We start from the raw sequence: 21,956 nt of genomic DNA on the forward strand, positions 1-21,956 counted from the left end.
AGTATTGTGTCCCAGGACTGACTGAATATTGTGTCCCGGTACTGACTGAGTATTGTGTCCCGGGACTGACTGAGTATTGTGTCCCGGGACTGACTGAGTATTGTGCGTAAAGCAGGGTTAGGTCAACGGTGACATTGTTACAGCCAACTTGCGGTATGTAAAGCCATTTTTTGGGTACAAGCCGTGCATTCTCTGGTCAAATCAGTGTTGAAAATGCAGTGACAAGTTAAAGCGAAACTCCACTTTTGTTGAGAAAAAAACATTCCCCTCTGGGTTATCTGAATATTGTGTCTCAGTACTGACTAAGTATTGTGTGCCGGTACTGACTGAATAGAATATTGTGTCCCGGTACTGACTGAATACAGTGTCCCGGTACTGACTGAATACAGTGTCCCGGTACTGACTGAATACAGTGTCCCGGTACTGACTGAATACAGTGTCCCGGTACTGACTGAATACAGTGTCCCGGTACTGACTGAATATTGTGTGCCGGGACTGACTGAATATTGTGTGCCGGGACTGACTGAATATTGTGTGCCGGGACTGACTGAATATTGTGTCCCGGGACTGACTGAATACAGTGTCCCGGTACTGACTGAATACAGTGTCCCGGTACTGACTGAATACAGTGTCCCGGTACTGACTGAATATTGTGTCCCGGGACTGACTGAATATTGTGTCCCGGGACTGACTGAATATTGTGTCCCGGGACTGACTGAATATTGTGTCCCGGTACTGACTGAATATTGTGTCCCGGTACTGACTGAATATTGTGTCCCGGTACTGACTGAATATTGTGTCCCGGGACTGAGTATTGTGTCCCGGGACTGACTGAGTATTGTGTCCCAGGAGTCCAGGACTGACTGAATATTGTGTCCCGGTACTGACTGAGTATTGTGTCCCGGGACTGACTGAATATTGTGTCCCGGGACTGACTGAATATTGTGCGTAAAGCAGGGTTAGGTCAACGGTGACATTGTTACAGCCAACTTGCGGTATGTAAAGCCATTTTTTGGGTACAAGCCGTGCATTCTCTGGTCAAATCAGTGTTGAAAATGCAGTGACAAGTTAAAGCGAAACTCCACTTTTGTTGAGAAAAAAACATTCCCCTCTGGGTTATCTCTGTACATTACACGGATTATAACGAACTTTGTTGCAGATTCCTAGGTTTTGTTATTCTGAAGAAATCATTGTTTGTTCCTCTGTGCTGAGTGGGTCTAATGAGTGGTTTCCTAATTATCTATCAGCTGTAGCAGCTGCAGAGCACTAATGAGGAAATCTGCTGCGCCTGCATCCCTTTAGATGTGTTCCTATTGGGAGTATCTCACCAAAAATGACATTGTTGTTGCAGGGGATGCCATAAATCTGACTTGTGTCTAAGGCAGACTTCTGGGAAAATTGGTGAGCCAATCACACAAGCAGGAAATTATGTTTCTGGGGGTGTGGTCAGTATACATTCTGTGTACAGAACAGCTCCAGGCAGCCATATTGCATTGCATTTTCAGAAAATTACAACAGCTGCAGACTGAAAAGGAAAGGTCATTTTAAATAACATTCAATTGCAATATGATTTGTGTCACAATTGTATACGCTATATTATCTTTATTTGCAATTTTTTCCCCCACAAAAGTGGAGTTACCCTTTAACATTAAAGCAGTATTATTATGAATATGGTTGTGTGCGTTACATAAACGCTTCTCTAAATGATAATATCTTTTTTTTTTTTTTTCTTAGGCTCGCTGGTTCTGGGAAGGTTACTTTAGGTCAATGAAGACCATCGCCCTGACCACACTTCAGATCATTAATGACCGGATCTATCCATATGCATCAAGATCTTATGAAGAATGGAATGACCCCCCTTCTGTGGTAGGTTTCATCCCTGTACTTTCTATATGGATGGCAATATGGAGGCAAGGAGGCTGTGTCCATAACAGCCAATCAGAGTCCAGTTGCTGTTTTTCTGATGCAGATTAGAAAATTAAATAATTATTCTAAGCAACACAGATCGTTAAATTTCTCTTTTATGTGTATTATGGACCTCAAGGGCCCATTCACACCCCATAGAGTCCAATGCGTTTTTTTTTTTCTGCACCAGAAACACATGGATAGTAGATAATATGACTTTCAATGGCATAGTTTACGCCAATGAGTTTAGAATGCATAAAGGTAAAAAAAAGAACCCTAAACCCTTAGAACCACTTAAGCCCCGGAGGATTTGGCTGCTCAATGACCAGGCCCTATTTTGCGATTCGGCACTGCGTTACTTTAACGGACAATTGCGCGGTCGTGCGGCGCTTTACCCAAATTAGATTGACGTCCTTTTTTCCCCACAAATAGAGCTTTCTTTTGGTGGTATTTGATCACCTGTGCGATTTTTATATTTTGCGCTATAAACAAAAAAAGAGCGACATTTTTGAAAAAAATTTATTTTTTTTATATGAAATTCTCAAAAAAAATGTAAAAATCAAATTTTTTTAACATTTTAGGCCAATTCTTTTTCTGCTACATATTTTTGGTAAAAAAATCGCAATAAGCGTATTTTGATTGGTTTGCGCAAAAGGTATTGCGTTTACTAACTACGGGAAAGATTTATGTCCTTTTTATTGTTTTTTTTTTTTTAACTAGTAATGGCGGCGATCTGCGATTTTCTTTTTTTTTTTTTGCAGGGCTTCGACATTGCAGCGGACAGATCGGACCCCTGACTGACAATTTTGACACTTTTGGGGGTACCAGTGACATTACTAAAGTGATCAGTGCTATAAATATGCACTGTTACTGTAATAATGACACTGGCAGGGAAGGGGTTAACTTTATTGGTGATCAGTGTGTTAAATGTATCCCTAGGGGAGTGATTCTAACTGTAGGGGGGCGTGGCTAGTGAAGTAATCACAGAGACGTACGATCCTACATAGCAGGATCACATTGCCTCTGTGCTTACAGCAGGGAGAGTGACAGACGGCTGTGTTTACATCAGGGAGAATGACAGACGGCTGTGCTTACATCAGGGAGAGTGACAGACGGCTTTGTTTACATCAGCCGTCCGTCCGTCCTTCTCCCTCTCCTGCAGGAGATCGCGAGTGGCCGGCGGACATCGGAGCCGCCGGTCATGCACGCGGGGATCTCAGTGAACGAGCGCCTCCGGCGGCGCGCGCCTGCCCCCTACAGGTTCCTGGGCGAGCGACGTAAGTCTACGCCGCTTTGTCCAGGAGCGGCTGACTGCCGCAGTAAATAGTCATGCGGCGGTCGGCAAGTGGTTAATGGGGGTGGGGGGGGGACCAGAAAATGCAGAATAAGGGGCACATTAGAGCTCCCGAAACACATGGGCTTATCGATTTGATGTTTCCCAATGCAATAAATTAGGCATGGTCTCTCAACAATTGGTCCGCTGCTGCTGTTTTTCCTTCACTTCCTAAAATGTATCCAAAGCGCCCCCTAGAGGTCACGCCTGTGATCTCCAAACACAGAGCCCTTGTATCTTTCAAAATAGTTTTCACTGTTATTCAATGAATCTACTTTTTGGATCCAGCGCTTCCTTTTGGGCTCACTAGCTCCTCCGATTTTCTTATCTCTGACAATACACTTTTTTTTTCCTTTCGACGTAAGCCAAAGCATGTTTGATTTGGAAAATACCGATGAACCTCAGATAGTAACGATCCTTCCAGCCCGCCGTTCACAAAGAAAAATAGCATTGCTTTCCAAATCTCAGTAAGGGATGTCTTATCTCTTTTGGAAAATTGATAGCAGACCAGCCCGCGTCTTGCTTCTTTAAATTACCGCCTGCTCATTATACGCCTAATTTCGCACGGAGAACACAAGCAGGCCGGAGAAATTCGCCCCGCGCCGGAGCGAAAAGTCTCCCGTCGGCGAGGGGTTAATCAGGATCCCCTCCTGCCCTTTAACCATCGCAGGATGAGAATCACGCTGACATTCTTTCTCAGAGTATGCCGTGGAAATACATTGTGCATAATTGGACCAAAACACAGAATAAATCAAGGCTTTTCCTTTTTCTAAGGTCTGGTTATTCGTAATTGAAACCACATTGGCGGTTGAGGGTTGGTATTTAAGGCGAAGGGGAAAGAAAAAAAAAAAAAAAAAAAAAAAAAGAAAACTTAAAAATACCAGGGGAAACTAAAAAGAGTTGCATTCTTCATCTGTCATGACACTATGTTCATCTTGGCGGTTGGATCGCTAACACGGGAGGGATGGCGGCTAAACCAATGCTAGGTGGGACAATGGAATAGATTATAATAGCTGCCATTACCATTAAAGCTGAACTCCTGGCACTCAAAATTTGAAATACTATATTACCAAAAGTATTGGGACGCCTGCCTTTACACGCACATGAACTTTAATGGCATCCCAGTCTTAGTCCGTAGGGTTCAATATTGAGTTGGCCCACCCTTTGCAGCTATAACAGCTTTAACTCTTCTGGGAAGGCTGTCCACAAGGTTTAGGAGTGTGTCTATGGGAATGTTTGACCATTCTTCCAGAAGCGCATTTGCGAGGTCAGGTACTGATGTTGGACGAAAAGGCCTGGCTTGCAGTCTGCACTCTAATTCATTCCAAAGGTGTTCTGTCGGGTTGAGGCAGGCAAGTCAAGTTCCTCCACCCCAAACTTGCTCATCTATGGCTTTATGGACCTTGCTTAGTGCTCTGGTGTGCAGTCATGTTGGAACAGGAAGGGGCCATCCCCAAACTGTTCCCACAAAGTTGGGAGAATGAAATTGTCCAAAATGTCTTGGTATGCTGACGCTTTAAGAGTTCCCTTCACTGGAACTAGAGAGCCAGGCATCCATGGACGTCATCCTAGAACCCTGGCTGGGCCTTGTCCATGTCCAAAAGGTCTTGGTATGCTGACGCCTTCATGGCACTTTTCCACTGCAAGTACCGGCTCGGCTCCACTCGGCCCTGCTTGGCCCTGATTGGCTCTGTTTGGTTTTCCACTGAATGGTACTGCATGGTACGGTGTTGGAACGGTTCGGTACTGTTTGCTTTTCCACTAAAGTAAAGTGGGTGGGATAACAACGATTCTCTGACCAATCAGTGGCTAGTAGTGACAAACAGTCAAGGCTGCATGCAAAGGATTGTGGGATATGACCCTCTTGGAACCACAACTGAGGTGGTACTGTTTAAGCGAGCCGTACCGTTCGGTTCCATGTAGTGGAAAAGCGCCGCCGTACCGTATCGAACCGTTCCAACACCGTACTATGTGGTACCATGCAGTGGAAAAGCACAAAAGCGAGCCGAACCGTTCGGTTCCATGCAGTGGAAAAGCGCCTTAAGAGTTCCCTTCACTGGAACTAAGGGGCCAAGCCCAACCCCTGAAAAACAACCCCACACCATAATCCCTCCTCCACCAAATGATTTGGACTTTGTGGGAACAGTTTGGGGTAGTTATCCACTGATATTGTTTTTTTTAATACCCATACCAATATTTTGGTCATCGGATATGGGTATCGGCCGATATCTGCCAATATTTTCGGACATGTAAAAAATTGTTTTTTTTTTTTTTTCTAAAGGTACTCCTTTTTTCCTCCTAAAATACCCCAACCCCCTCCTCGGCACCGAAAAGCATTCAAAACGCCAAGTTTGGCTGTTTTGAATGCTGTCAGTTTTTTTAATTCGGCGCTGAGTACCCGGAAGTGATGTCATGACATCACTTTCGGGTTTTTTACATGGAGACCCGGGTCTTGTCTTCGGCGGCGGTAGAAGTAGGATGCCCGGGTGCGGGGGGGGGGGGGGGGGCGCTTCTCAGCCGCATCGGTTGTCATTACAAGTCAGCCGACCGTCGGCTATGGACACCGGTACCGGGGTGATGCCTCTAGCTCTAGCCATCACTCCGGTACAAGCACTTTCCCTAAATATCGGCAATATCGGTAACCTCAGGGGCCAATTCCGATATATTGGGGAAAGTGCATATCGGTCCTCGATATATCGGTGATGCCGATAATTAGTCGATCCCTAGTTTGGGGATGTTCCCTTCCTGTTCCAACATGACTGCTCACCAGTGCACAAAGCAAAGGCCAAATAGACATGGATGAGGGAGTTTGGAGTGGAGGAACTTGACTGACCTGCACAGAGTCCTGACCTCAACCCGATAGAACACCTTTGGAATGGAGACAGCTGAAGGTAAGTAATACTGCCTCTTCTGCAAACCCTTGTAGCCTTAATGAGCATTTAATGTGAAGAGGAGCTCATGCAAGGGTATTTTTTGTTGTTGTGCTGGGATTTAACATCTGGGTATAGGTCCAATTTAAGCAGTGTCCCTTTTCTTCCTGCCGGTGAGCAGTCACCAAGTCACCTCCCTTCTGACCCAACTGAATTATTGGCTGTCGCCGGGGCCTAATTTTACCTTTTGATGCAAAAGAGGTCAAAAGGTCTCAGACAGCAGACAAGCAGGCAGGCGGCCGACTCCCCATTGCACTTGAGTGTAAGCCTTAAAAGGCCTATTTGCAAGTGTTTCTCTTGTAGGCCACTTGTTAAGTGGAAGTGGTTAATGAGCAGCCAGCGCGGACTGTCAGGGTGTTAATGGTTGTGCGGAATAGGATGGGGGACCTCTGTTCACTTGTTTTCAGCTGGCTCTGGAATTCCAGGCCCCCAGACGGTTCTTGTACACGCCATTGTTCTGCCCTGGAGCCTCCTGGTTTGGGCAGTTCGGGGGACACATGGATGCTTCTCTTCCAGCTCATGCTGCGTCCTCAGTGTCCTCTCGGGGTCAGCAGGTGGAAGCAGACAGCTGCTCTATCTATGGGGATTGAGATGACTGGGATTTCACCAGCACCTGTTAATTAGCCAGATCTGTATCGCGTTACTGAGACGTGAGCTGTGGAGAAGTTTATATAGTTGTTCTATGGCTGCTGCCGACTATTTGGGAACTGATATACTGCAGGTACAGCATTTGAGGTCTTAAAACATTTAATTTTGACGTCCATTTTTGATTTAGTTTTAGTCGTAGTCTTTTGACTAAAATGCCATTTTAATTTTAGTCATATTTTAGTCATCTGAATTGCTTTAGTCAACTAAAATCTGCAGTACATTTTAGTCAACTAAAATCAAATGGGTTTAATTAAATTGTAATGCATTATTTAAGCATTTCTATAGAATTTCCAAACTCCTAAACTCCTGGAGTAAAAAAATAAATAAATATATATAATAACATGTTATTATGATACTAAGGTTTGAATAAACTGCACAGACCGCATTAGCTGTTATATAACGTCTTAACCACTTTACCACCGGAGGATTTTGCTGTCTTACGTCTGGGCCACTTTTTGCGATTCGGCACTGTGCGACTTTAACTGACAATTGCGCGGTCATGCAATGCCGTACCCAAACAAAATTTACGTCCTTTTTTCCCCACAAACAGAGCTTTCTTTTGGTGGTATTTGATCACCTGTGCGATTTTCATTTTTTGCGATATTAATTAAAAAAGCGACAATTTTGAAAAAATAACAATATTTTTCTACTTTGACAGTTAAAAAATATCCAATATATTCAATGTTTGTCATATATTTAGGCCAAAATGTATTTAGCTACATGTCTGTGACAAAAAAATTCTCAATGAGCGTATTTTTAACCGCTTTATGACCGGAAGGTTTTGCGATTCGGCACTGCGTTACTTAAACGGACAATTGCGCAGTCGTGCAATGCTGTACCCAAATTAAATGTATGTCCTTTTTTTCCCCACAAACAGAACTTTCTTTTGGTGGTATTTGATCACCTGTGCGATTTTTACTTTTTGCGCTATAAACAAAAAAAGAGCGACAATTTTGAAAAAATAACAATATTTTTCACATTTTTTTATATAAAATCCCCTGCCAAAAAAATGTAAAAATCAAAATTTTTTATCATTTTAGGCCAATTTGTTTTCTGCTACATATTTTTGCTAAAAAAAAATCACAATAAGCATATTTTTATTGGTTTGCGCAAAAGTTATTGCGTTTACTAACTAAGGGAAAGATTTATGTAATTTTTGGTGTTTTTTATTTTTTTAACGAGTAATGGCGGCGATCTGCGATTTTTTTTTTTTTTTTTTTGCGGCACTGCAACATTACGGCGGACAGATCGGACCCTTGACTGACATTTTTGACACTTTTGGGGTTACCAGTGACATTACTACAGTAATCAGTGCTATACATATGCACTGTTACTGTAAAAATGACACTGGCAGGGAAGGGGTTAACTGTATTGGAGAGGCAGGGGTTAAGTGTGTCCTAGGGGCATGCTTCCAACTGTGATTGGCTGTGGCTGTGTGTGTAAGAACAGTGATCAACGGTCCTACGTAGTAGAACCATTTGATCATCATTCTTACACAGGAAGAACTGACAGGCGGCTTTGTTTACACTAGCCGCCTGCCTTTCTCCCGCTGTCACGGACGATCGCGAGTGCCCGGCGGACATCGGGTCCGCACGCGGGGGGGGGGGGGGCGTGACCGAGCGGGAGCGTGCCTCCGGCGGCGCGCACTCGCTCCCCACACCCTTACGACGTAGCCCTACGTCGCTCTGCCTGTGAGGGGCTGACTGCCGACGTAAATAGTCGTGCAGCAGTCGGCAAGTGGTTAAAAAGGAAAACATCCCTCCCTCACATTTTCGTTCGTTTACAAAAATTGGAATTGATTTTCGGCATGGTTCTCGTCAGTTGACAAAAATTCTGTGTAATTTTGGTTTAGTTTTCATCACTGGAAAAATGCAGCTGACGAAATTTACACTGCTTACATATACAAAAAGAAATGAGGGTGCACTACAGTTTAGATTGACCTAAAGCCCAAATCATCTCTATCTGCAAAGCCCCCCTCCTTCCTTGAGGTCCCCTAGTGGTATTTTATGATTTTTTTACATAGTCAGGTTGAAAAAAGACACAAGTCCATTTGGCTCAACCAATAAAAAAAAAACAGTGATGAAAACCCAACCATACAATCCCATATACACAATCCAGTTAGCCGCAGTTGATCCAGAGGAAGGCAAAAAAAACCCCAGCAAAGCATGATCCAATTTGCTACAGCATTGGAAAAAAATTCCTTCCTGATCCCCGAGAGGCAATCTGATATTCCCTGGATCAACTTTACCTATAAATTTTAGTACCCACTTATATTATGTACACCCAGGAAAGAATCCAGGCCTTTTTTAAAGTAATCTAGTGAGCTGGCCAGAACCACCTCTGGAGGGAGTCTATTCCACATTTTCACAGCTCTTATGGTGAAGAAACCTTTCCGTATTTGGAGACGAAATCTGTTTTCCTCCAAATGTAAAGAGTGCCCCCTTGTCCTCTGTGTTGACCTTAAAGTGAACAACTCAACACCAAGTTCACTATATGGACCCCTTATGTATTTATACATGTTGATCATATCCCCCCTTAATCTCCTCTTCTCTTTTTGTTTTAGTGATTGAAGCCACATTGATGCACTTGCAGCAACTTTGCTAAGTACTGTCCATAAGGCTAGGTTCTGATGGGGCTCAGAAAAGCGTGTAATCACATGCCTTCCTGCACCCGCGCAGAAAAAATACGCTGCTTCCTAGAAGATGTGGGGGGGTACCATTTATTCCTAATGGCACCCCCACACACTGACAATCGCAGCACTGTTTCCCATACTGGGAACCCCACTGCACTATGCAACTTCCCCATGGCCATGCTTTTGGAAAAGCTGCAGGGACCTTTCCCTGAGTTTTCAGGCGGTACAGCAGCCCATTTAAATGAATAGGCTGCTGTGCCCAAGCAAACGCAGCCGCTGGAAACCACGTAGATGTGACCAGGGTCGTAATACTTAAATTTTTTAAATTTAGGTTAAATATTTAATACAAGCTTTCAGGGTGCATCTACTTCTTCTATGGTCCAGGCAGTACTGACCATAGAAGAAGGGGGTAGAGACTGAAACAGACAAAAAGAAACAAAGAAAGGGCGCATCGACCTAGCGTATTATCCTCAATAATAGGCTTTATTTATGCAACATGTAAAAAATGGCTAAAAATTGTAACACTTTAGAGGGATGGGTGTAGTACCTCTGCCACACCCCGAAGGGGAGGGGCTCCAGAGACTTGAGGGAGGGATTTGAGCAATGTATTATTATTTAAACTTGAGAGTAGGTCATGACACAGTGGCTCTGAGGAAGAGGCTAAGCCTCGAAACGCGTCAGCCGTCATCTTATTGGATTATGGACTTTTATATGGACTATATCGATGCGCCCTTTCTTTGTTTCTTTTTGTCTGTAGCACCGTTGGACTACCCCAGTCCTCTTTGGGCTGCAAAACCTAGCTATCCAAGACGCCAGTTGGAAGTCCCGTGGTGTGTGGTCGGGGAGCTTGGATTCTAAGCGCAGAAGAAGGGTTATATCACCTTATTTGTTTTGGTAGAGACTGAAAGCTTGTCCTGAAAATGAAACTGCAGAGTAGGGAGTTCCTGAAGATGGGAGAGGCTCTAAAGGAGTCCCGTAGGCAAGCATGGGAAGAGATGATGAGGAAGCTAGAGAGCACGAGGTCTGGAGAGGATGGTTTGGGTAATATTTTGGGATTGGGTTGGCGATATAGCTAGAGGTAGAGTTGTGTATGTCTTTGTATAATGATGCTAGTATTTTACAGTTTATTTGTTTGGTGATCTGAAGCCATTGGGAGGGATTGGCAGAGAGGGGCAGTGGACACTGAATGGTTGGTAAGGTGGATGAGTCTGGCAGCAGCATTTATGATAGCCAGAAGTAGGGGGAGAGAGTCTGTGTAGCCCAGGGTTTCTCAACCAGGGTTTCTCTTGAGGTTGTTAGGGGTTCCTTGAGCTACGGGCAATTTCTGCCTCTCAGATAAGTTTCCAATGACACCATTGTTCCTTTTAGCTATCTGTAAGGGGGGTAATTCTTCCCAATGATGACAAGAGTAAGGAACATTCTTCCCACTGACTGTCACACTAATGTGTCATGAGTTGTAGATTTTTAAATTTTAGCAGGGGTTCCCCGAGACCAGAAATTTATTTCAAGGGTTCCTCTGTGTTGAAATGGTTGAGAAAGGCTGGTGTAGAGGTAGGCCAATGAGGAGAGAGTTCCAGTAGTCGAGAGAGAAGAAGGGAATCAATTTTATAGCTTGTTGGTATCATTGGATTTAGAAGGGCGTATTCTAGAAATGTTAAGGCAGCTGGATTTGGGCAGTGATTGAATGTGGTGCCGAAAGAAGAGGACATAGTCCAGGATTACACCTAGAACCCTGGCATGGACGGAGGGACTGATAGTTGTTCTATTGATCTGGATTGAATGGAAAAACCATGGAGGGGACACCAGTTGGGGGTGGAGGGATATAATGAATCTCTTTTTTGAAAGATTAAGTTGATAGATCTGGTTTGACATCCATAATGATATCCAAATGTAAACAGTCAAAAAGAGCACGAATAAAAAATCCTTATGAATCAAAAGTCTTTTTTGTTCAACTGGTTACAACAAGCAATGCAGTAGATAGCCAAGACGTTTCAGGGGCCACACACACGAAACTTGTTATCCGTCTTTTGCCATATTTGCTGTAACCAGTTAAACAAAAAAGACTTGGAGCTCTATAAGATTTTTCATTTGGCTCTATTAGATCTATCACACATGGATTTCTCGATCTGGGTGAACGTCCTCTTCTGTCATTATGGTGACCTGAGGAACGCAGTCCTTTTGGGCCTAAGTAACGATTTCATCTGCATTTTGATAACCTTGGAAGATCTGTGTCCAGTGCCTGTTCACCACTACCTCTTGAATGCAAACAGATATGTCAGTTGGGAATGAGTGATGTGCAAGGAGACTGAAGGAGTGAGCTGAGGAATTAGAGATAGATTTGGGTGTCATCAACATAGAAATGATATTCCATGGGGAATCAACTGACCAATTTGCATAAAAGCAGACAGGCCAGGTTCAGAAATAATTCAAAATTGTAATTTTCTAAAAAAAAAATTATTTTACACATGAAAGGTATAGAGCAAGGATCCTCAAACTACTCTGTTGCGCTAAATCATAAATAAATACATCAACAATATAAAAAAATTTGAAAAAAGTACATAAATTCCAAATAAGTGATAATAGTGCTAGATAAGCCCCTTAGGGTAAATATTATAAAGTCCACGTGTAAAAACAAATAATAGTGCTGTGATCCATTCGTTCCAAAAGACACCTCCATGATCATAAGGATCCGCCACCAGATATACAAGCCTCTCACCTCAGTATCTGACCCAGGAGCCACCCAGGGTCAGAAACAGCAGTCCCCGGCAGGGGTGATATAAAGCCAGCAAAACGATATCTCAGGCGAGTCCAGGATCATGAAGCCCATAAATCCATAAAAACCGGATGAATATGAGGACAGAAAACAAACACAATCTAGTGCTCTCTGTCTATAAATCAATCAGCAAACGTTTATTTGAAGAAAGGTGTACTCACAATACACTCAATGGAGTCAGGCAAGGAAAACAAACAAGTCTCCAAGCGAGAGAGGAAAGGGAGTGATGTCCGCAGCACGGCTCCGGCCCCCTGTGCGTGTTACGTCGGCGCTAAGGGCTGTCACTTCTTCAGCAAGGGGTAGATCCTCAAACTACGGCCCCCCAGCTGTTGCGGAACTACACATCCCATGAGGCATTGTAAAACTCTGACATTCCCAGATATGACTAGGCATGATGGGAATTGTAGTTCCTGAACAACTGGGGGGCCATAGTTTGAAGACCCCTGGAACTTACACATAGTTTTCTATTGCGGGAGATTTACTAAAACTGGAGCATTCTAATGCCAATCAGCTTCTATTTTTAGCTTGTTTAAGCTTTGACAATAAACCCGACCTTTCACATTGAGGCACCGATAGGGTCCACCTGTCAGATTTTCAAGTGGATTCCACCAGACCATCCATCGCTCTCTATGGAATGGCAGATGTCAACGGACATGTGTCCATTAACACCCGCCGACATCCGATCCAATCCTGTCCGCTAAAAACAGGTGGAGGGGATCCGTTCCTCATCCATCTGGGGATCGGTTCAGATGACAGTCGGATGGAAACTGATAAGTGCTCCGTTTTCACCTGACAGCCCCAGAGAGAACAGAGGGCTGCATCAATGTCCGCCCTGCATTGCGTAGCGGACACAGATCTGTCATCCGCTTGCTCAGCGGGGAGCAAGGAAGAGATCCCCTGGTGAGCGGGTGGATCTGCTGGCGAAGTCATGTGAAAGGGGCCTAAAGCTGATTGGTTTCTTTGTAGCGCTGCACCAGATTTTGCATGCTCCAGTTTTAGTAAAGCTCCCCTATTGTGTTGGGGATCGGTTATGTGGCCAGTTTAGGTAAGATAGCACTTAGCAGAGTTTATTTTATGAAAACCGGATATTATAGTGGACCAAAATTTTGATCCAATCTGCCTGATAAAGAACAGGTAATTGCCCCGTTGGGTGTAAACAACACATCTGCCCATTCATTGGCAGTTGCTGCTCTCCATACCTGAAAAGCCATACCTTGTTAAAGACATTGTATGCCTTACTTTGTTTGGGAAAAGTCTAAATTTGCGCATTTACATTGGCTTTGTTCAGTCTACCTTTGCTGCACAGATGGGAGGGAAAGTAGAAGTGTATGTGAAGCAGCTGATGAAATGGGTGATGAAGGTACCACTAGGGTTATAGAGAGGTTCACATTTCTATGAAGTTATCTACATCTTGTATTATACTTTTATCACTTTACTTATTCCACTGCATTACATCTTTGTGACTGATACAGTTATACCTATCTGTACTTTTTTTTTTTTTTTTATACTACAATTTTGATTGATAGCCCGGAGTTGCCCCAGAAAACTGTTTTGGCATAGTTCACGTGTTGTCAGCGGCTGGCCTGGGTCACATCATAAACCTAGGTGCTCAGAAGTCTGGCTTGTTTATACCGTGTTCCACAGCGGGGTAATTGGTAGTGGCAGGGACTCCTGACTGCTTCCATATGAACAGCCATGCTTGTGAATATGTATCAGTACGAGCGGACAATAGAGGCCTTGTGTACAGGGAATGGATGGAAGATGTACACCTATTGGCTGCATAATTCTGTCCTTATTTTGTGCGATGTCTGAGTTAAAGCGGAACTAAAGACCGAAACTGCTTGTAGCTGTGCCTTTGTTCACGCTGCCTGCTGTCACAAAAATCCTAAAGTGAGCTAGTTGCAATGACAGTCAAGTATTTACACATTCTTAAGCTGTAAATGTACTTGTGACATCTGTAGCTGCAAGCACTGTGGAGTAGTTCATCCTCAAATTTTACAGAAGAAGCCTTAAAGTCCTTCTTTCAGCTGCTCAGTACCCCAGTTTAACAAGTTACTTAGCAGCTCAGCTCCTCCTAGCAGTGATTCAGCAGCTTAGCTCTTCCTAATTCCCCCATCCCACCAGAAAGTCAGCAGCACAGCTCCCCCTCCACCAGAAACTCAGCAGTTCAGCTCCCCCTGTTTCTCCCCTCCCACCAAGAACTCAGCAGCTTACCTCCCACCAGAAACTCAGCAGCTCAGCTCCCCCTGTTTATCCCCTCCTACCAGAAACTCAGCAGCTTAGCTCCCCCTGTTTCTCCCCTCCCCCCGGAAACTCAACAGCTCAGTTCCCCCTGTTTCTCCCCTCCCCCCAGAAACTCGGCAGCTCAGTTCCCCCTGTTTCTCCCCTCCCACCAGAAACTCGGCAGCTCAGTTCCCCCTGTTTCTCCCCTCCCACCAGAAACTCAGCAGCTCAGCTCCCCCTGTTTCTCCCCCCCCCCACCAGAAACTCAGCAGCTTAGCTCCCCCTGTTTCTCTTCTCCCACCAGGAACTCAGCAGCTAAACTCCCCCTGTTTTCTCTCTCAACCGCCTTCCAAACCTTGGAAGCTTTGATATCAGTAGAGAATAGATTATCTGAGAGGGAGGAACACAAGAGAAGAGGACCTGTAGCTGCTGACTTTTAAAAATCAGGTACTTACCAATGTCTTCTAGCGCCAGGGTCCTCAGCTCCTCCATCTTGGACATGGGAGCCAGCTGTGACTTCCTGAAGAATCAAAGCCGGCTCCCCACTGCACATGCATAAGCTCTGTGCATGGTACTGCAGCATGTCCCCAGAGTCTGCGGAAGAGGAGGGGCATCATCATCACCAAGGCAAAAAAATTAAGTTGAAGCGGGCTATTGGTAACCCCCCCTCCCGAAAAAAAAAAACAAGGAGAGAGAGTGAAGCAGTGGGACTTCATTTTTTGAGTAAAGTTCCAATTTAAACTGTTGAGTTCCTGCCAGGATAGGGGAGAGACAGGGAACTAAGCTGCCAATTCACTGCTAGAAGGGAAGAACAGGAGGAGCTGAGCTGCTGAATCACAGCTGAGAAGGAGGAAGCAGGGGGAGCTGAGCTACTGAGTTGCTGCTGAGTCACTGCTGGGAGGGGGAAGCTGGGGGAGCTGAGCTGCACAGCTTTTCTGGGAAAAGGGAAACCGGGGGAACTGAGTTGCAGAGTCACTGCTGGAAGGGGAGAAAATGAGTAGCTGAGCTGCTGAATCACTGCTGGGAAGGAGGGGTAGCTAAGCTTCAGTATCGCTACTGGGAGGGGGAAGCAGGGGAGCTAAGCTTCAGTGTCACTGCCAGGAATGAGAAGCAGGGAAGCTGAGCTGCAGAGTCAGTGCTGGAAGGGGAAAGCACGGGGAGCTGAGCTTTAATGTCACTGTTAGGAAAGGGAAGCATGGGGGCTGAGCAGCAGAGCCACTGCTGGAAGGGCAGAACGGGAGGAGCTGAGCTGCTGAATCACTGCTGAGAAGGGGGAAAAAGGGGGGCTGAGCTTGAGATTCACTGCCAGGAATAGGAAGCGGGGGAGCTGAGCTGCAGAGTCAGTGCTGGAAGGGGAAGCAGGGGCGCTGAGCTGCAGAGCCAATGCTGGAAGGGTAGAGCAGGAGGAGCTGAGCTGCTGAATGACTGCTGAGAAGGTTGAAAAGGGGGAGCTGAGCTTGAGTGTCACTACTGTGAGGGGGAAGCAGAGTAGCTGAGCTTCAGTGTTACTGCCAGGAATGAAAAGCATAGAAGCTGAGCTGCAGGATCATTGCTGGAAGGGGAGAACAGGAGGAGCTGAGCTTGCTGAATCACTGCTGAGAAGGGGGAAAAGGGGAGTTTGAGCTTGAGTGTCACTACTGGGAGAGGGAAGCGGGAGCTGAGCTTCAGTGTCACTGCCGGGAATGAAAAGCATAGGAGCTGAGCTGCAGAATCGCTGCTGGAAGGGGAAAGCAGGGGGAGCCGAGCTTCAATGTCGCTGTTAGGAGGGGGAAGTAGGACGAGCTGAGCTACAGACTCACTGCTCAGACAGGGGGGGGTTGGGGGGGAAGCAGGCGAAGCTGAGTGACATTATCACTACTGGAAGGGGGAAGCAGAGGAGCTGAGCTTTATTTTCACTGCCGGGTAGAAAAAGCAGGGGGAGCTTAGGTGCAGAGTCACTGATGGGAGGGGGAAGCAGGGGGGAGCTGAGCTGCTGAGTCACTGTCGGTAAAAAGGCAGAACTTTGGAGTCATGGGTAGAGGGAAGCAGCGATCAATACGATTTAGGAGTTTTTTTTAATGATATGTTAAGGTTGAATCATATTGGTTTGTTCCAAATGACTTAACCATTTCAGCCCCACAGAATTGCCTACACGTACGTTTATGTAAAGTATTGGTAAACCTTTTATAGGCAACCAATTATTTTCCTTCTGTGTATCATTTTACTGACAAAGTAGCAAAAAGTAAACCTATTTGAATGGATAATTAGCACTGTCTGTCCAGTCAGCCACCATGTTGAACGAAGTTGAGTTCTTATCACCAGTCACAGCGATTCCCAGACTCTCTCCGTATTTGCTCCCCTAGGCTATAGCATTGTACAGAGTTTGCTCTTGTGGCTTGTTTTTAATGTATTCATTAATTTGCAAGCACTGCTGTTATTTTTTTTTAAGTCAACATACCTATGTGTTTATTGATTCCTGTCCAATGGTGACCATTACCCACAATCACCCCCCCCCCCCCCACCCACTTGTCTGCTTGATCCGTGTTGGCGCTGTATTAGGAACAGACTGTGTATGCCCTCGCTTGCCAACCCCTCTGGGTTCCATCTCATTGGCAGCATCCAGGAACGAAGGCTTTACAGTTTTGGTCTGCCTAATTAAAATTCAAATCTTGTAAACTCTGTAAAAATCAATCTTAGAGAAGTACTTTTAGTTATTTGGCTTCTCCCCCCTCCCCCTGCCCCCAAAAAAAAAAAATTCTTTAATGGATTCCTTGGCTATTTTTTCCTTTCCAAAAGCACAACTGTCGTTTTGTTTGAGTCATTTAATCTGTCTGTATCGTGGGCGCCTTTATTTACTTTGTGCTCCCGCATGCCCACTTTGTGTCAGCGTCCCGTCTTTGCTACACTGCGTCGCGTTTCCTTTCCCAGGGAATTCTGTCCAGCTTCGGAGATGCGAGACCTAAGGAGGGCGATTTCCACTGGATGTGGAAAGTGTGGGTGCCCCCCATTGGCTGTATTAAGCTGTGTTTTTGTTTATTCGACTTCCAGAACTTCGCTCTGCCATGTGTATTAGCACAGTATTGTCATTGTCACCTACAGGGACCTCCTTACACATGGCCAAAATTTAACTTTTTCGAAAGTAAATATCTTTCTATGTCAGCCTTTCTCAACCTTTTCAACACAGAGGAACCCTTGAAATAACTTTCCGGTCTGAGGGAACCCCTGCTAATAATGACTATATGTATGTAGCACTGCCCCCTAGGGAGCTGCTGAGAATGGATTCCCCTGGGTTACCCATAGCAATAGTCTGTTAAGCTTATCACTTTAACCACTTAAGCCCCGGAAGATTTTACCCCCTTCCTGACCAGGGCCTATTTTGCGATTCGGCACTGCGTGATTTTAACGGATAATTGCGCGGTCGTGCGACGCTGTACCCAAATTAAATTGACGTCCTTTTTTTCCCACAAACAGAGCTTTCTTTTGGTGGTATTTGATCACCTGTGCGATTTTTTGATCATGCGCTATAAACAAAAAAAGAGCATAAATTTTGCAAAAATAACAATATTTCTCACATTTTTTTAATATGAAATTCCCCCCAAAAAAATGTAAAAATAAAAGTTTTTTAACATTTTAGGCCAATTTGTTTTCTGCTACATATGTTTGGTAAAAAAAATTGCAAAAAGCGTATTTTAATTGGTTTGTGCAAAAGTTAATGCGTTTACTAACTAAGGGAAAGACTTATGTAATTTTTGTTGTTTTTTTTTTTTAACGAGTAATGGCGGCGAACTGCGTTTTTATTTGCGGGACTACGACATTGCGGTGGACAGATCGGACCCTTGACTGACATTTTTGACACTTTTGGGGTTACCAGTGACATTACTACAGTAATCAGTGCTATACATATGCACTGTTACTGTAAAAATGACACTGGCAGGGAAGGGGTTAACTTTATTGGAGAAGGAGGGGTTAAGTGTGTCCCTAGGGGGCGTGATTCTTACTGTGAAGGGATGTGGCTGTTTGTGTAACAACAGAGATATACGATCCTACATAGAAGGACCACATATGATATTTGTTCTTACACAGGGGAGAATGACAGGCGGCTTTGTTTACATTAGCCGCCTGCCTTTCTCCCTCTCCACTCGACGATCGCGAGTGACCGGCGGACATCGGGTCCACCGGTCACACGCGCGGGGAGGTCCGTGAACAAGCGGGGGCGGGAACGCGCCCCCTAGAGCCTCACAGGCTAGCGACGTAGTACTATGTCGCTTTGCCTGTGAGGGGCTGACTGCTGCAGTAAATATACTGTGGGCGGTCGGCAAGTAGTTAAGTCCTTGGCTCAGTCAATGAACAGTCCAGGGGATTTGTTTTTTTTGTATTTTATTTGGAACTGGGATGGCAGAAGGGATGAGTGGGATACTCCAACTTAGTAACTATGCACAAATCCTGAGGACATCTAACTGTAGTGTGTGCGCGGCAAGGCCGCTTCTTCACCTTGCCACTGAAGTGAAGATATAGAAAGTGAACCCTGCTTTAGGTTACTCTTCAGGGTCTAACTTGGCACCCCCTTTCTTACTTGCTGTGTGTGCTAGCTCCTGTCCACTGACTCTCGCTGGAGTGGTCCCCTTCCTGGGCAGACCCCTGGCAAGCTCCCTGGTACTTACGGACACTGTTTTTCCTCAGGTTGCCTTGCCACTTGCTCCACCGTCAGTATCTTCTGGACCTCTTAGCTCAGCACCACACTTCTGGTCCACTAGGCCGACTGCCTGTGACCACTTTCCACACTGACAGGAGAAGAGACAGCTGTCACCCTCCTCCTGGGACCTGGCTTCCCACCCAAAGACCCCCTGTCACATGTGCCCTTGGCTTTTATGACCAATCCCAGGATGCACCACTGTTGTGCCCTCCCACTGGGACAGCCACAAAAGCCTGTGTGTCACTGGCTATGTTTCCTCCACTGTCCAATGAGTTTCCCTATTTGATACAGTGGGGACATTCCCTCAGACCAGATGAATCCCACATGGACGCATGCAACAGGCGTAACTATCGATCAGGCTCTCCTGGTAAGCAGGCAGAGCAAAAACTATGCTTTTCCTAGCACCTATCTACATGAGGGTTCTACATGTACAACTTATGATACGTTAGTGTGATGGTCAGTGGGAAGAATGCTCCTTACACTTGTGGTCATTGGGAAGAATTACCCCCTTATACATAGCTAAAAAGATCAATGGTGTCAGTGGGAACTTATCTGAGAGGAAGAAATTGCTCATTGCTGTGGGAACCCTTCACGACCTCTGGAGGAACCCTGGTTGAGAAACCCTGTTCTATAGTGTTCTTTGGTAGACACAGTGAAGTATATTCCATATTACAGGTTATACTGCCACATACAGGAGGATTGGACACTAGGAGGCAGTCCCACAGACTATAACCCCATCTCTACCAAGCATGCTCAGTTTTTGCAAGCATTAGAGGAATTAACAGAAAGCCACATCTACAGGTCTAGGGAAAGGGATGGTCGACACTACGGATGACATCCAAAAAATGGTATTTCTTTATTGAAAAGTCGCTGTACAAACAGCCTACGCATTTCGGACATTAGTCCTTAGTCATGGCCATCTATAGCTCTACCCAACAAGATAGGAGGAAGCTGTGTCCCTTAATGACCATCAAAGAGAAGGATTTTATAGTGAGTACAAAAAAAATTCTCTTTTGCTCATTGCGGGACATAGCAATTTATATTTCATAGAAACAAGTAAGCATCCCATCCAGGAGCTGAGAAAGCCGGTGTCCAGGCTTGTAGTGACTCCATACCCTTGTAACATGCAGCATCCATAAATGAGATCCAGCCAGAAACTTGGTAACATCCAAATGCAGTGAGATTTATTAGGTGTGTGGTCAGTACAGTATAAACACGCAAACGTGTTTTGGCCATCAGACCTTAAAGCAGCACTCTGAACAAAATATTTTGTTTCTTTTTGGATATAGTAAAGCAGGGTTATAACCCCTGTAAGGTTTATTTTTTCCATTTGTGTCCCATTGGGGAGATTTTTCGTCACTTCCTGTCTCATGGCCAATAGAGGAAGTGAGGGGAAATCCCTGCAAATTAACCACTTCCCGCCCGCCCTATTACAAAATGACGGCGGGAATGTGGTTGAGTTATCCTGACCGGACGTCATATGACGGCGGCAGGATAACACCGCTCTGGGCGCCCCCCGGGGGCGCGCAGAGCGGCGATCGGTGATGCGAGGTGTCAGTCTGACACCCTGCATCTCCGATCTCGGTAAAGAGCCTCTGACGGAGGCTCTTTACCATGTGATCAGCCGTGTCCAATCACATGGTAAAGTAAAACAGGAACAGCCGTTGATCAGCTTTCCTTAGTTCGTGCCTGACAGGCACGAGTAAAGGAGCGCCGATCGGCGGCTCCCCTGACAGGGGGGGGGGTCGGCACTGGTAATCAGATCATTGATTACCAGTGCAGACCCTCGGGGGGGGGGGGGATGCCACTAGATCCACCAGGGATGCCCACTATGACCCCAGGGATGCCCACTATGACCCCAGGGATGCCCACTATGGCCACCAGGGATGGCAATCAGGGATCAGGGAGCCCCCCATTGCCCTCCCCATCAGTGATGCCCACCAGTGTCCTCCCTATCAGTGCTGCCCACCATTGCCATCCTTTAGTGTCGCCCACCAGTGCCCATTATTGCCCACCAGTGCCGCCTATCAGTGCCCATTAGTGCCCATCAGTGCCGCCCGTCAGTGCCGATCAGTGCCGCCCGTCAGTGCCCACCAATGCTGCCTATCAGTGCCCATTAGTGCCCGTCAGTGCCACCTATCAGTGCCCGTCAGTGCCGCCTATCAGTGCCCATCAATGCCGCCTATCAGTGCCCACCAATGCTGCATATCAGTGCTACCTATCAGTGCCTATCAGTGCCGCCTATCAGTGCCACCCCATCAGTGCCACCCGATCATTGCCTCCTCATCAGTGCCTGTCAGTGCAGTCTCATCAGTGCTCATCAGTGCAGGAAAAAACTTATTTATTTACAAAATTGTATAACATAAACAAAAAAACTTTTTTTTTTTTTTCAAACTTTTCTGTCTTTTTTTATTTGTTTAGCAAAAAGTAAAAATTGCACAGGTGATCAAATACCACCAAAAGAAAGCTCTATTTGTGGGGGGAAAATGATATAAATTTGGTGTAAGTACAGTGTTGCATGACCGCGCAATTGTCATTCAAAATGCAACAGCGCTAAAAGGGGAAAATTGGCCTGGGCGGGAAGGGAGGGAAGTGCCCTGTATTAAAGTGGTTAAGGTAATTTACTTGGCACCCCCAGTCCACCAGAACTAGTGACTCCATTGGAAAATTTCCCCTCTATTACTTTTCTGGGAACAACCCAAAATTTGGGATTTTCTTTCACGTTCAATGATCATGGTAAACAGGACAAATAAAGAGGGCGACTCTCCCTAACGGGGACACAGACAGCAATAAAAACTGACAGGGGTTCTAATCCATCTCTGCTCTATTCAAAACTAAAA

At 45.5% G+C, this 21,956-nt stretch overlaps 1 protein-coding gene across 2 annotated transcripts in view; it reads left to right on the forward strand.

Annotated features, from left to right (window-relative positions):
- EXT2 (exostosin glycosyltransferase 2) overlaps positions 1 to 21,956 on the forward strand; it is a 138,791-nt gene that overhangs the window by 68,380 nt on the left and 48,455 nt on the right. For both annotated transcript variants that reach the window (XM_082270307.1, XM_082270308.1), the window contains exon 8: positions 1,735 to 1,866. In XM_082270307.1, coding sequence (XP_082126433.1) covers positions 1,735 to 1,866 — 132 coding nt within the window. The remainder of the gene's footprint in view (positions 1 to 1,734; positions 1,867 to 21,956) is intronic.

This window comes from Pelophylax lessonae (genome assembly GCF_965119305.1).
Source record: "Pelophylax lessonae genome assembly, chromosome: 10".
NCBI lineage: Eukaryota > Metazoa > Chordata > Amphibia > Anura > Ranidae > Pelophylax > Pelophylax lessonae.